This window comes from Perognathus longimembris, chromosome 12, assembly GCF_023159225.1.
Source record: "Perognathus longimembris pacificus isolate PPM17 chromosome 12, ASM2315922v1, whole genome shotgun sequence".
Taxonomy (NCBI): Eukaryota; Metazoa; Chordata; class Mammalia; order Rodentia; family Heteromyidae; genus Perognathus; species Perognathus longimembris.
The window spans coordinates 7,127,811-7,143,914 of NC_063172.1; the positions used below are offsets into that span (position 1 = coordinate 7,127,811).

The 16,104-nt window shown below is 39.9% G+C and overlaps 1 protein-coding gene across 6 annotated transcripts in view; it reads left to right on the forward strand.

The window, feature by feature from the left end:
• Positions 1–10,314: 10,314 nt before the first annotated feature.
• Tmem71 (transmembrane protein 71) overlaps positions 10,315–16,104 on the forward strand; it is a 30,231-nt gene continuing 24,441 nt past the window's right edge. For all 6 annotated transcript variants that reach the window (XM_048358952.1, XM_048358950.1, XM_048358956.1 and 3 more), the window contains exons 1-4: positions 10,315–10,680; positions 12,017–12,098; positions 13,302–13,362; positions 13,838–14,050. In XM_048358952.1, coding sequence (XP_048214909.1) covers positions 12,053–12,098; positions 13,302–13,362; positions 13,838–14,050 — 320 coding nt within the window. In that variant the 5' untranslated portion in view covers positions 10,315–10,680; positions 12,017–12,052. The remainder of the gene's footprint in view (positions 10,681–12,016; positions 12,099–13,301; positions 13,363–13,837; positions 14,051–16,104) is intronic.

Consider the following 16,104-nt stretch of genomic DNA (forward strand, 5'->3'; position numbering starts at 1 on the left):
CATGTATACAAGGCAAGCACTCTTTACCACTAGGCCATATCCCTAGTCCCAGGAATCAAATTTCTGACTTTTAACCTAAAGCCAAATCATGCCCAGGCTTGGTAATGTCCCCTGCTTACTAATAATAAAAATATTATATACTACTGAAATTGTAATAAATGAAACACAGGGGTAATTTTGTAATTTGAATAAAAGATAACCCAGTTGTACTCACTTTCCACTACTTGTTGAAGATTTACTAATTTATCCCCGGCAGATGACTCTTCTGTCTTAATTGGGATTTCACAGAAGCAATTCCATCACTTAAGTTTAAAAAATAAAAATAGAAATGTGTTCTTGGGCAAATGGGTGGTTTAAATGGATTGTATAGGGTATCTCTTTTGAGTTAATATCATCCCCTAGAGTGCACATTGGAAATAGGAGAGAGGGTATTTTTCATTGACATATGACTGCAGTAGCACACTCCTACTATTTAGGAAGGAGGGACAAGAGCTGCTAGGTGTAACAAAATACACAGTGAAGTCCAAACACTGAAGCATTTCTATAGGTCACATATAGCTTCTGAATGACACTCATACAGATGAAAACCCTGTCTATAAGTGTACCTAAAACTGAATTTTGCATGTAAATGGAAGTATATTTTGCAAGATTTTAATGTAAATCCAATTTTTTCAAGAACGAAGCAACTTTGTAACACAAAATAAAATCGTTATTTTTTTCCTGAACATTAACAGTAAGTTGCTCAGTTTTAAAATACCAGATTATCAACAGTAAGCTATCCTAAGTATTTGAGGCACAGCTAGGATGCACCTATATCAGTCTGTACTGAACATGTTACATTCAGAGTAAATCTAAATTTGTGCGCAAATACTTGGCCACTTTATTATATCTCTTTGTGAGCTATAACATTACATACTGAAAATACTTTGTGATGCACTGTTTCCATAACATGTGTGCTTTTATATGTCATTATGTCATGATAACAGCTTAAATATACGTGTGCAGTTTATTGTTGATTAATTTGTTTTTTAGGAAAGTGGAAAGGGTGTTACACAAGAAGAGGATATGAAAATCGACACAGCTCTTAAGTCAGTAGTCTTCCTTGCACTCCAGAACAATTCAGACGCCTTCGCCACATTCAGACTTGGACTTCTGGGTCCTTGCGTGCATGTCCGCCCGCTGCCTGGAGAATCCACTCCTTCATTCCTTCACATACTTACTCAGGGAATCATGCACGCAATGGTCCACTTTTCATGTGCGCCCTAGATAGCAGGGACTTTTATGACTGTTTGTTTCTTTGGTCATTTTGTAATACACACACATACAGGCATGTACTTATGTTTTTTTAAATATGATCATTAAAGCCTCTATTTTTTTGCAAAAAGAAAAAAAGAAAAAGGAAAACTGAAAACCAAGGCTCGGATAACTTAGCAAACTTCTCAAAGGATGTACAGCTAACAAACTAGGATTTGACTTAGGTCCCTCAGGCCCCAAAGCCCATGTTAGGTAGATACTCTATATCATTTGGGAAGCATGGTGTCCCATTCATCTTGCCTTGGTCAGGCTGTGAGACAAAAAAAATAAAATCAATATAACTAACAAAAACTTCATGTAGGTTGTCGTTCTTTTAGCCACACAGAATTAGAGTTAATGATGGTGGCAAGCATGTGAGACAGAGATAACCTGAAGATGGCTCCCAGCATTGTAATGGAGCTATGTATGGTATGTCCTCTCGCCTTTCACCTAACACTCCCTCTTCCAGATGGATGATGCCAGCCGTCAGTCACTCCACCTCCAAATATAGAAATAAACAACTTACAGCTGTGTTTGAGCAGAACCAAACAAGTCGTTGGCAAATTATCTTGAAATAACAGTTGTTAGGCAGAAATCACTGGTCTAAATTCCTCCAATATTAAAACTGTGCATACGGAACCATAATACTTCCTAGAATATTTGACAACTGTATATGTATCTTAAGAGAGGGAAAGGGCACCACTCAAAATCTAATGTCCCTTGATTACACATTAAGCACAGAAAGGTATTTTGTGTGTTTATTTAGTATTTGTAATTAGCATCAGTAAGGACAATCAAAGCAATTCAAGGTTTGTATTATTTTATTAGATTAATTTTGTGACAGCCTTTCTGGCTACAATAGACAATTCCAGAAAATCTCCCATTCCGTAAATGGCAATGACATTAACGTCACTTCCTTCACTTGCAACAAGCACATTAATCTTGTCTCTCTATTATCATGTCCATTTATCAAGTGACTGGAATTCTAATTGTTCCAGAATACATTGACAGTTGAACCTCCAGAGAAAGAACAAACTGATGGGCATTATCTTTACCCATGTTTATATTCATAATATATTCTCAGTATTACTAATGTGTTCCTCATTGTTATCTACTATATTGTAGAAAGCTTTCTTAGAATAAGCCAACCCTAAGGATGACTGATACTTCAGGTGACTTTACTAGAAGTCTAACACACTACTTTGAAGCCACTGGGGTTTCTGAGATTTGAAAGACACATGGCCAGAACAATTTTGAGATTTCATGTTCCCTTCTACTAAAGGCCACATATGCAGTATAACATATGTAAAATATATTAATACATACTACCTATGCTCCTATATGTTCATATATATGTATTAGAAAATGCTGTGATAAACGAGGAACTTTATTTTGTGTGCTTATTGCCCAAAAGCCAGGGAATGAGCATATTTATCATCCAACCCTGGCTCTTTTAAAAATGGAAGGAACGCCTACTAATAATTATACTGGAAGGATACATAGACCCTGTGCAGCCTCCAACAAGCAGAGATCCACACTTCAGCAATATAGAGCAGCAAGAAATTCTAACAAGAAATGAGGTAAGGATTCCTAAAACAGGAAAGCACTGACTGTGGTGTCCACATCTGATTGCTCAGAAAAATTTTTCCTCTGCCATACCAGGATCAAAGGTAGGCTCCTTCCTTCTTCTTGCTGTGCTTGACACTTTGTATCTCTGACTTTTTTACATGGCTATCATTGTTTTGTTCAATATACCAGAGTTTCTCAAGCCAGGCCAATTTAGGAATTGCATTGAACTCAATGGGGCTGGCTATTAAAATGTCATTTCCCGGGCCCTATCTCCTACCCTGGGATGGGATATTGCCTTTTAACAACCCTAAATGATTCCTGCATATACAAAAGTTTCAGAGCTGTGGAGTGTTGAGCTTCATTTGGCTGCCTAGTACTGAGACTTTAGTGGGAACAGGCTTAATCATAAGGGGAATCTATTAGTTTGTGGAATTGATACGAGATAAAGGATGTCTTCCTTTAGGGTACTTTGACTCAGAGATCAAATTATAACATCTTTCACTATGCTTCTTTTGGATTGGCTTGACTCATACTCTGGGTCCCAACAGCCTCCCACGTCTCATTACAGCATCCTAAAACATAAAACCAAGTCTTTGAAGTAACTGTACAACTCATCGGTGGGGAGAGAGAGAAATGGGGAAGTGGGAGGCAGGGGGAAATGAGGGAGGAGGTAACAAGTTGGATAAGAAATGTACTCACTGCCTTACGTATGAAACTGTAACCAACCCCTCTGTACTTCACTTTGACAATAAAGAAAAAAAAGTCAATTCTCTCACTGAAGAATGAAGAATGGAGAATGAAGTTGTGTGTCTGGAATGATATGGCTTAGCCCTGTATGCAAGTCCCCAAAAGATAAGCCAGAGTGTAGACAATTCAAATCCTATAAACTGAGATGAATGTGAGAAGTTCTTTAAAGCAAACTTCCAGTGCTGCTACTTGAAAGAAAAAATGAAAGTTGGACAACATAGGTAATTAGTATCCAACCAACTGCCTTATACGGACTATATCTCCAAATTGAAATTTTCAGGCCTTTAGGAGAGCTGAGGATACACTTCCCAAAATGCAAACTTAGAACCACAAGCCCAATGAGCGACAACTCCAGAGGGCCATTGACATTATTCCTAAATCCTTTGCTTTTAGAGACAGTCTTTCAACCATAGAAACACACTGTTGTGGTTGGTACAGCTGAGCGAGGATCAGGTGAGCAGCAACGCAGCAACTATGTAAACTACTTCTAATCTTAGTGATCGCTTTTCCTTAAGAATACTGGTAGTTCAACTCGACATCTTCAAATACAACAGGCAACCTGAACTCTTCATCCACGATGCATTCATTTGTTATTCATTGAATCACTTCATGTTTTAGTAAGTTTAAGCTGCTGCACAGAAAAAAAAAAGTACCATAAGGTAGGTGACTTAAGCACTAGAGATTATTTATAATACTCCTAGAGGCTTGGAAGTCCAAGACAAAAGGTCAATCCATTTCATTCCTGGATCTCCTTTCTCAGTCTGTAGTTGGCCACTGTCTTAACTGTTTGCTCACATTATAGACAGAATGTCTTTCCTTCCTCTTAAAGGCCACGTTGTTATTCTTGGGGATGCTACCCTAAATCTCAGAGGCCCTCACCTCAACATGTCATCATATATAGGATTGGAGCTTCCGTAGAGGAATGTAGGAGCCATACATTCGGCGCTTATGACTCTAAAATTTGTATTTTATTTTGCAAACATTCAAATTAATTTGAAATTGAAATGCTATAGGGATATGTTCACTCTGACTGGACAGATCAAGGAAGACTGCATGGAGGAAGCAGTCTTCAAATCATACTTTGAAGACTGAAAAAGTGTCACAGAAGAGCTCTATGCTATAATTATTACTGCCTGATATCACTTTGTAGTTTTGATTCAAATGTTGAAGTAAAAAATATGATTCTATTTCCCCTTCTTTTCCAAAAGCATGTGTTGAACATCTGAAGTGTTCCATAAGTGTTTAACTTAGCCATAGGGCTGAGTTAAAAATGAATAAGCTAAATTCCTGATCTTAAGTTACTTAATAGTGAAGTCAAGTATACCAACATGCTGAGAGGTAGTTTAGGATGCGGTCTGTGAGTCTCGGCCTGTTGGAGTGTTTTAAGGGCAATTTGTCTGTGACTATCTTCTCAGTCAGGACCACGAAGCAATGCCAACATCTCCTGGGTAACTTCTGGACATTCTGATAGCTAGAACAGTGTTCCCTCTGGGGGAGGAAGGGAGGGGGGTGAGGAGCTGTCAGTACCAGCATTGCCACAGCCCCTAGATTGTTCTAGTAAAGATTCTGAAGTAACTTACCCTGTGGTTGGGTATTGAATTACTTCCTCTTTTGAGCTATTGCAAAGCCTTCAATAGAACTAGTTTTACAAGAATGGAAGTAACAATCCTATGGTTTAATTTCTTTATTTCTCTCTTTCTTTCTCTTTCTTTGTTTGTTTGTTTGTTTCTTTGTTTCTTTCTTTCTTGCCTCCTTCCCTCCCTCCCTTTATTCCTCCCTTCCTTCTTTCCTTCCTTCCTTCTCCCCTTCCTCTTTCCTTTCAAAACGATAGGGATCTTGATTGTACATTTGAAGGAAATACATCCAAGAACCTGCTCTTGCTACTTTTTAACAGCAAGTGGAAACAGTGAGGTATATCAGATCCAAGGGTTTGGAACAGGGCCAGGAATTACACATTAGACTCAATACATTCCCAATATGTTTAGGGACTAGTTACTTCTCTGATTCCCACTTCCCTTCATGTAAATGGGAATTTTAAACCTACTCCATAGAGTGATAATGAGAATTAAATTGGATAGAAGACATAAGCATTTCACAAACTATCATCAATATATAAATGCCAGGTGTTTCCTAATGGTTCTTACTGGCATTTTTCGGAGACCCACGTATCTAGTCATTATAACTTATGCAGATGGATCCAGTTTCACTCTCTGAGTTCATGAAAACATAGTTTCTGAGCATTCTAGGGTTATTTTACCTCTAGCCCCAAGTTTGCTGCTGGGGATTATAGAAATCAATAAAATCTTATTCCTATTGCTTGTGACACGAGCTTATACTCAGACTTTTGCTAAGCATTTTCTTAACCTCTCCAGCTCTCTTGATCTCCTGTATATCCATCCCCATTTCGTAGCAACTCCCTCCCTTTCTCTCATTCAAGGTACATTTTCTAGTCTTAAGAGGTGGTCAACGAGAGCAATGGAACATGAATATTTTTACTTCCCATACAGAAGAGCAACAAATAATTGCTTCAACTGCCACCAATGGGAGAAAAAATAGTGCTGTATTAAGGTATGTTCCCCACTCACAGGTATAGGTCTTACGCAGCACTTGACTTTTCAGTGTCAGAGTATCCCTGGATGAATGGTAGCTGTGTGACTGCCATTACTGCTCTTTATACATGGGAAAGCATCTGTGGGAGTTACTTTGTCCTGTTACAGTAGTGAATGTTAGGCAAAGGCAGGATGACTCAAAGCTTTCTATATCTACAGGATCCCACATTGGCATACAATTTACTATCCGATCATGGATGTAAAGCCAATTTGCAAAATGAAATGGGATTTTTAGGGTATCCCCTGAGGAGAAGTGTATATAACACTTTTGAGTGAAAGGTGGTGGAGGGATATAAATATCTGTGACCAAATTGGAGAACATAATAACTTAGACAATCATTCCCTCCTCCTGTACACATCTGTCTTAGGACTCCACCTATTGTCCTGGTACTCATGAATGTACCTCCTACTTCACTGACATTGAACTTGGCTTTGGCTAGCGACGGAGGAGTGGATATTTCAGATGCCAGCTCTGAAAAGAAGCTTTAGAGGCCATCATGGCCTTTGCCCAACTCTCTTGTTCTCTTCCATCTTCATCAAGAAGGCAGCCAGTTCCCTCCAGCTTTGCTCCTAAAATGATGATATGGAAAGCAGAGCAGCCCCCAGGCTAAGGTGTGTGAGTCCCACGGAAGGGGAAGCAGGGCAGTTCGAAACAACGGATGCTGTGCTCGCTGTTTAAAATAGGAATTGAACCTTACATGAGTGTGCACTTTGATGAGAGTTAAATTTGTTTACTTGTTTTTCCCTTTTAAGATACACTGACCCTGTTGGGCAATTGTGGCTCATGCCTGTAATCCTACAACTCAAAAAGCTGAGATCTGAGGATCACGGGCAAAAGCCAGCCAGAGCAGGAAAGTCCATGAAACTCTTATTGCCATTAAACTACTCAGAAAAAGCCAAAAGTGGCTCTGTGGCTCAAGTGGTAGAGCACCAGCCTTGAGCACAAAGAGGCCCAGAGACAGCGCTCAGGCCCTGAGTTCAAGACCCAGAACTGGACAAAATAAATACATTAATAAACAAAAAGTAAAAAGACACGCAGAACCAGAAGTTACAGGACAGGTGGTTGGGTTCAGAGATGGACATGAAGTAGGGGAGAGCAGGGAAAACTAGAATCCACATGAACCAGCTACAATCTGCCACTGTCTATCACAGCTGTATTGGGCTCTTACTATCTCTGAACCTCTACCATTAGAGCTACTTAGGAAAGAGAGATAGAGGCAAAGAGCCAAAATTGAACAGTCTAAAGCTGAAAGAGCTGAAAGAAATTCAGTATGGTCTAATTCTAGAAGAAAGATAGGGTAGGGTATGGTAAGAGGCTGGGAAACAGGCAGGCTTGAACCCCACAAGGCTTCATAGATTATAGGGATGATTTTGAACTTACTGTGGAAAAAGAGCAATGCAAACCACCGGAATATTTAGAAGAACGATATAATCATTTGTTCATATAGCAAAAGATCATTTTAGGTGGCTTGATGAATATATCAGAGAGAGGCCAAGTGATACAATATTGACACCAAATTCAGGCAGGAGGAGGTGGCAGCTGGAGCCCCAGCGGAGACAATGGAGAGAAAGAGTGTGTCACACTCAAGAGCTACACAGGTAGTAGTATTGATTTCTCCCATTTCTCTGGCTTGATCAATTAGATAGAATTTAATGTCATCTAACAAAACACAATGTTCCAGAGAAAGATGAGGTTGGGGTAGAAAGAGGAGATCACAAATACATGAGGGATTTAAGCAAGAAGATATTATCATTTATTCATTATAGTATTTTTATTAATTTGTCAAGTTCAGAAATCTATAGTAATTTTCCAAAGTATCTCAAGCATCCTGACCATCAAATAGCATGCCATAGACCAGTAGCATCCAGCAGGAACTGGCAAGAAATGCTACGTCATCCCGACCTACTTGTACATGATCCTGGGCAGTTCACAGCATATTGCAATATATGAACTACAGCTCTAGAACACAGATGTTTATAGATATTATCTGGGCAAATATTTCTCCAGGAAAATAATTTTAAGTAATGGTAAGGCAATTTTACTTGTGTATGGTCACAATGACAAATATAATTTAAGAGGTATATGGTGCTCTCTGTTTTGTAGAAGTCTTTTCTTTTTCCAGGACTTTTCATTCCCCCAGGTGCTGTGTATCTCTTTCCCCAGGCACACATCCATTCTCTGTCGATTGTGGAGGAAGGGGCAGACTGTGGAACATATTTGAAGCAACACTAATTTATAATAACAGAACAAAGGTTCTGAAGTCATATCTGCCTGGACTTTAATTCACATATTGTTGATTCTAGAAATTAATCAGTGACTTACTATATGCACTGCACTATTTTTTTTTTTGTTCCCGGTGCTATAGAAATTAGGAAAATAGGGACTGGGAATATGGCCTAGTGGTAGAGTGCTTGCCTGGCATACATGAAGCCCTTGGTTCGATTCCTTAGCACCACAAATATAAAGAAAAAGGCAGACGAAGCTCTGTGGTTCAAGAGGCAGAGCGCTAGCCTTGAGCAAAAAGAAGCTAGGGACAGTGCTCAGGCCCTGAGTTCAGGCCCCAGGAGTGACAGAAAAAAAAAAGAAATTAGGTAAATAAAAATATTCTTAGTCCTTTCAAATTTTAAGTTTCAGCTGAGGAACACACAGATCTTTACAACCGATCAACTGTAAGCCATATTACATATGATGAGAAATGCTAAGGAAAAGCATGAAGTCGAGCAGGAGATAAACTAGGAGTGAACAGAGGGCACGTCAGTACCTGGTGAGGAAGAAAGCCCCATGGACATCTATAAATGTCCTGGGTCAGTGGGGTCACTGAGATTTATGATTCAAAGCAGGAAACAATTGGGTCTGAAGACAGGGGAGGCCTGAATAAGTAGGATGGAAACCCAGCTCTGGCTTTGGGCAGTGAGGAGAGAAAGCCAGCCACAAACTTTTTTTAGCTTACTTCCATCTCATCACATGTACTTGGACTGTGTGATATTTAAACCAAGTCTTGAATGTGTAGTGTTGAGTGCCAGGCCTAGGTTATAGAAGATGCTTGAATGCAAATGGCGTAATTACTATTAGTCATCTATGAAGAATACAAACCCAGGAGCCAGCTCATCTGGACTTGACCTTCAGTAGTTCAGTTTTCTCAATTCTGTTCCACAGAAGAATCTGTCAGATTGTACAACATTAGGGGCTGAGAAGAACCCTGGAATAGACGACATCACCTTTTCTGACAGCATGAACCACCTAGTCCTCAAAAAAGTGAGTTTATAAAAAGCTAATAAGGAACACATGTTGTGTGATTTTGTGGAGGACTCATTTTTTTCTCTTTTCTTTCACCTTGTTTGCTTCTCCAAAGGACCCCATAGAGTATATGCTGTTGTATTTGAGAAAATTGCAACTCAGAGAGCTTAAGTCCAGAGTCCAAAGCCATATCACTAGTACGGTAGATGGTTTGAATCTCACTCTGTGAGTACAAATTCCATATTCTTTCCACTCCTTAATGCTGCCTCAAAGCTTATGGAATGGAGAGTTCTTTTTATCACTTCAACAGCATACCTGTGTAGGGCCACTTGAACAGTGTCAAGTTCTTCAGGTTCTACTAAAAATATAAATGAAAATCTAATGTGCCACCAACAGGATATTTGAAAAAGCCAAGGTTTGTGTTATCAACCTATTACCACTGTAACAATTTTCCTTAGCCTGTGTTCCTATTGCTTAACAGTATTCTCTATTGAGCAGCATCCATACCACTTTCTCTATGCATTTAAATAGTTTGGACAAAAGGCCTAACAACACACTATCCATAATTGAATGTAGCCAGAAGACGGCAAACAAGAATACTTGCTTTGCTGAAAGTTTTTCTCTGGTTCCTGAAACTCCGGGTGAGTTGCTAGCTCAGAAAATCAACCCTGCAGCAACTACGGTATATAATGCGGCCAGATTCCAGAGTCGCGAATCAACAGGTGCTGGTCCAGGAGACCGTCCATGAACTTCTCCAAATCCTCGGCGTGAATATCACTGATGAGAGCCTGACAGGAAGTGTGACCTCATGCTGTGGCTCTGCCTCTGGTTACCCAGGCTGCTTTTGAAAGAAAACAAGCAGGGCTGCAAAGCTGACGTTCACAAGACCTATACTCTCTTTGCTAGGATACAGCCAAAAGGACGAGCAGCCTTTGAAGACTAACAGTCTCTGCAATTGCACAGGACAAGGGTGTGTGTGTGTGTGTGTGTGTGTGTGTGTGTGTGTGTGTGCGCGTGCGCGCGCTCTGGCATCCATTCAGAGGGAAGATGGGACTTTGTTTATGAAGAGACTTCTACACTTGTTGACATCCTGAAGCTACTTTCAGCTAAAGAACTACTCAGCCTTCTCTTTTGCTGTCAGCCACAGGAAGCTTTGCACCTCAGTATTTATTCTGTCATTTCTCAATTGGAAGAGGAGACCGGGAACCCCTGTGGAAGGAACATGTATGAGAAAATTATTTTTTTTCTTGAAAAGTTCTGGAGTTGTTAAGGGGAATTGATTTCTCTGTGACTAATTCTTGACTGAAAGTCAGTGTACTGCCTATAAGACAGCTACACATACTTTTTAAAGGCAAAGCTGTAAGATATTGCTTCCTACTGTAGGATCTGCTTCAGAGTAAGCTTGATGCTTAAGCAGAACTAACATAGGGTTATTTGGGTTGGGCATGTTCAAAACATAATGATCAGAAATGAAAATGAATGACATACTACTGTATTAGATTGTAAACCATGTATTATTTTTATTCCAACAAGTTAATTTTATAAATGTATGCTTTGTTTTAGAGATCATCCAAGGAATGTTAGAAAAATCTCCCTTATGTCTTTAGAGGGAACTTATAAGCTTGATGATATATTTTCTAAATATGTTTATGTATTCTTACTGAAACATTCATTTGGAGGCCCTAAAATTGGCATGAGTGATTTATTATATATTATGCTTTTGAAATAATCCAATACTAGCTATCATGTCTTTTAAAAATGGTTAGAAGTGGCAAATCAGAAAAGTTTGATTTTGTAAAGCTCTTAGGGTAGCAATATATAAAAAGCCCAATAGTCAACAGAAGGTAGACAGTTGTAAGAGAAGTAAATCATCAAAGTTTACATAAATTACACATTGATACTTGCTTAATTTGTAACTGAAGAAGTAAATTACATGTTCACAGGAACTGATTTTTGTGATCTGCTCAGTCTAAACACTATTTTGAGCTCTGTGTTCATTTAGGAATGTCCAAGCTGATAATAATTACCAAAAAAAGCACAGGGCCTCTATGGCCACTTGTCATTGGTTCTAGCCATTGGATAAAAGACAGACACTCATCCCCAAACACTATCTTCAACTCTGTAAAGCTGATAAACATAATGAAGCTGTTTTGTGTCAGATGACTTAAATACAAGTAAATTTATTGGGGAGAGGGTGAGGGAGACTCTAGCCAGGACCAGTCATTTTACAGATTTCTGAATTAAGTAACTCACACTATATTATCTGAATGACAAATCAGCCTTTGTAAGTCTTGTTTTTCGAAATAGAATACTTTATTTCCAGGAAAAGATGAATCAGATTAGTTGAGGGACACAATAGAACACAGCATGCAAAGCCTTTCAGGCAGACCCATGCTTACTGAAGCCTTACAATCTGGTCTCAATCCTCTATCCCTGTACAATTTCAGCAAACAAATCTGACTAGTGCAATTAGTAGATGCCATCTGTTTTGGCATCCTTTTTTTTTTTTTCTATTTTTAATATACAGTCCATCGTTTTTCTTTTGTAACGTCTTTTGCAGAAAATCTGTGAAGTTTGAGCGAGCGGTCTTCCCAAGATGTACCAAATCTCTCAACTGATGTCGACCCCAGTACCAAATAAATGTAGGAGAACTGCTATGCGTAATTATCTCTGGAACGATTACACTCCTTTTTAGCAATTTCCTTGCTTTGATTTTGCTGATACTCAGACCATTAACCATCTGTCAGTAGCTTGTGCTGCTTAAATGCCAGTGTGCGAGTTGGCAATGATTTTGACTTCATCTCTTTCCTTGAGAGAAATGTGGCATTTTTTCTTCTTAGTAAAAAAAAAAATAATAATAATCACCATTTTAAAGATGCCTGTGCATAAATGTGAAAGGAGATTGTTTACCAGCTACTATTAAGATGCAAAGCTGTTTGTCTTGAAAAAAATGCTGAATGATTTTGATAGCTACTTTGAGAAAACAAGGGCGTTGTTAAAACGGTAGTGGTTTCACTTCTTCCTTCCTCTTGTTATTTTCTCCTTCAACCCCACTTCTAACCCTCCCTCACACACCCACAATTTTCTCCTGACAAACCAACAGGCTCAGTCCTGAAGGTGTAAATTTCTGTGTTTGTGTTAGGTAGTAATCGTCCATGAAGAAATCAATTTCTACTGGGCCTAGCACTTAGACTTACTGACTCCATTGCTTTACATCACAGAATTCTGCACTAGGGTTTAGTTCATTAATCAACTGAAACTCTCCCCAGACCAATGGCTACACCTGTAGCTAAGCTTGAATGGATGAATGGATGCTCTCTAATAAAGATAGCTCACAGGCTTCATATATAGGAAAACCTCACAGACAAAAAGAAATCAAAACTTTCCCTGTAATGTCTGATGTCTTCTGCTCACTACCTTACATTAAAAGTGTGTTTAAATGCACTAATGGGGAAGAATCTAGACAATGACTGAATTCCTCTGATTACTACATATGCTGCAATAACCAACCCATTGGCAATCGACTGCTGTTTCCCCTAGCTTTATACGTGACGCTTGCTCCCATTCCTAAGCTCTGTTGGGGGGTTTATGATTTTATTATTTCCAAACGCTTCACTAAGGAACTTCTAAAAGATGGTGGGGTGTAAGAAGAGACAGAATAGGGAAGTTCCTGTATCATTTTGTGTTTCCTGTAGGGACTTGGGAGCAATATGTGTTAGGCTGATGTGTTGGATGGGTTCACTACGCTGATCTTTCTTCTGGGGCCTGGACATCAGCTATTCAGACATTTTTCGGTCATACCTGTTGGTGATATGTAAAACTTTCTCTTACATTTCTTTATGCAGGTTCCTTCAGATCAGATAGAGAACATGTTGGAGAGCCGTCTCCTGAGTGTGTGTTCTCAAGGTAAGGTGTGAGGCTTTCCTCAAACATCTGACTCCTTTCTTGACTTATTTTGTCCTGGTTTAGAAGTACCACTTTATCTATTATGCATATTTTATGGATTCATACCTAGAGTCATATCTCAAAAGAAAATGAAAAATGAAATCCTTTCTTTGGAACATGCCTATATTTTAAGTGAAAAGAGGTGTAACTTATTTCTTTGCTAAGTGGATGAATGGATACTTTTTTTTTCCCCTCCAGTAAATGTTCCTTTACATATACTTTCCCATATCATTTTATTATAAGAGCCACTATACCACATCAGTGCACTAGCTGGCCACATTGTATGCACCACTCAAACAAGTAGATTCTAGGATGTTTCAGTGGAGTGTCTGCTTTGTCATCCCGCCGGTTTTCCTGGATCTTCTGTCATCAGTGTCATTCTTTCCACAGGCATCCGTTGAAATTCCTCCCCAACATCTGTCTTTTGTCACTCTAGATTTGCGTGCGACTCCCTGGATGGCGACGGTTCCTTCGAATGCTACTCCACAGATCCCTTAACGGGCTGCTACCATGCCTGCCGCAGGAGCCCCAGGCTCCTCACCAATGGCTACTACATCTGGACAGAGGACAGCTTCCTCTGTGACAGTGATGGGAACATCAGCCTGCACCCGTCTCACACCAGCGTCATGTACAAGGAGAACTTAGTTAGGTAAGCAGAGAACATGACATCAAAGCACTCAACCATCATTTATAAGGAGCTTGCCTTGCTTGATCCAGATTGTGGACGCCCAAGAGGAATCTGGGAAGGGGGAACCTAACATGAAAACAAAAACGAACCGAGGCAAACCAGATGCAGAGATACAGACGCATAGAATACAAATACCGTGGAGAGTAAAGAGAGAGAAACCTGCACTTGTGAAAGAGGTTAAAAAAAAAAAAAAGAGAGAGCCTCCTAGAGCTACTGATGAGGGATCTGAGTCTTAGAAGATGTGACATGTTAGATAAAAAGTGGGAACCATACTTCTGGGGAGAGGTCACAGACATGGGGTCCTGAGAATCCTGAAATAGTTAGGAGAATGTCCAAAGCTGGACAAGGACACACCCTGTGTGGGAAGGGAAGGGGAAGTCTGTAAGAACAAGGCTGAGCACACAAGAAAGGGTGGGATAGAAGGGGTTAACATCACGCTAAGGAGACTTGATTTTATTCCATAGATAAAGAGGAGCCAAGTGAAAATGGTGAGATTTACGTTGATAAAGATAAAAGTGATCACAACGCGGAGATGGACCCACAGGAATGTGCGTGTGAATGATTGTGCATGTGCGCCTATGTACCCTAGGACTAAGGCTTAAACTCGGGACTTGGAACTCTTGCTTAGCTCAAGGCTGGTGCTCCATCAGCTCCATTGCCGCTCTGCTTCCAGCTTTTTTGCTAGCTCGTCTAAGAGTCTCAAAGTCATTTCTGCTTTCACTGGCTTCAAACTGTGATCCTCCATTTCCAGCCTCCTAAGTAGCTAGGATTACAGGTCACCGGTGCCCAATTCCGAGGATTCTGTATTGTGAAGAATTGTTTTGTGCGTGGTAGGTTAAGTACAGTATCTCTGCCTCTGCTCCTCATCTGCTGGTAGTATACCCTCCTTAGTATAACAATAAAAGACATATGTCCAGTGGTAGTTCTCACCCAGGACAGTCTCACCCAGGTTGAACATCCTCAGCATAAGAATACCCAAGGCTTACAATTACCCATCTAAATACTGAGGGAAACCCAATCCAAAACGCATCTTCTGAGAGCAGCTGCGGACGCCCCCACAGGAGAGCAGAATGTTATAAAGGGAAAAGTGTTCCATTTCCTCTTTGCATTACTTGGCTTCAGTTCAGGCTCTCCGCGTTTCTCACCAGTATAATGTGGTTAGCACAGAGCTTACCACAGGCCATGCAGGCACCCAACAAAGGTATTCTGTTTTTTGCTTGAATGGCCTCTGTGCCCTTAATCTTGGCCCTCCATGTCATCCTCTGTGGTCAAAAGTCTTTTGGAACTGCAAACCAAATCATATCAACAACATTCCTTTCCACTGGTCTCCATTTTGCACTAAGTTTAAACTTTCTTTATGAACTGCCTCTCCTTTTTTGGTTGGTACTAATGTTTGAACCTAGGACTTTACATCCTCTGCTTGCTTGCTCAGCTGGTACTCTACTACTCAAGCACTTGAGCCATGCCTCCATTCCTATTTTTTGCTGGTTATTTTAGAAACAGAGTCATATGGGCTTTTTTTTTGTCTAGGAAACTTCAAACTACACTCTTTGAGGTTGCTGGAGCTAGCATAATCTTTCCCTTTTACCTCTTCACCCTTATTTCCTAGAATGTTTATCCTTCAATGAACAAGTCAGATTATACTGGGAAGCTTAGAACTCACATCTCAGAAAGCCCCCTTTGTTTTTCAATTAGCATTGCCTTTCCATGCTCTAAAACTAGCCTCTTAGTATAGAACATGTGTCCCCAACATGACATGGTGAGCACAAGAAGCTATGGAGCTGCACTGTCTGGGGCTGCTAACCAGCTGTGTCATTTACTATCTGGACAGCCTTACCCAAGTAACTTAACATTATTGGGCCTTAGTTTCCTGCTGAAGAATGAGTAATAATCATACCTATCTGATATGACTATTTTAAGGGTGATGTGAGTTCATCCATGTAACACAGTAAGAAAGCTATGTGGGACATAGTAAGGAAAACCTTAGGTGTATCTGTATTGTTCTTGTCTTTCTC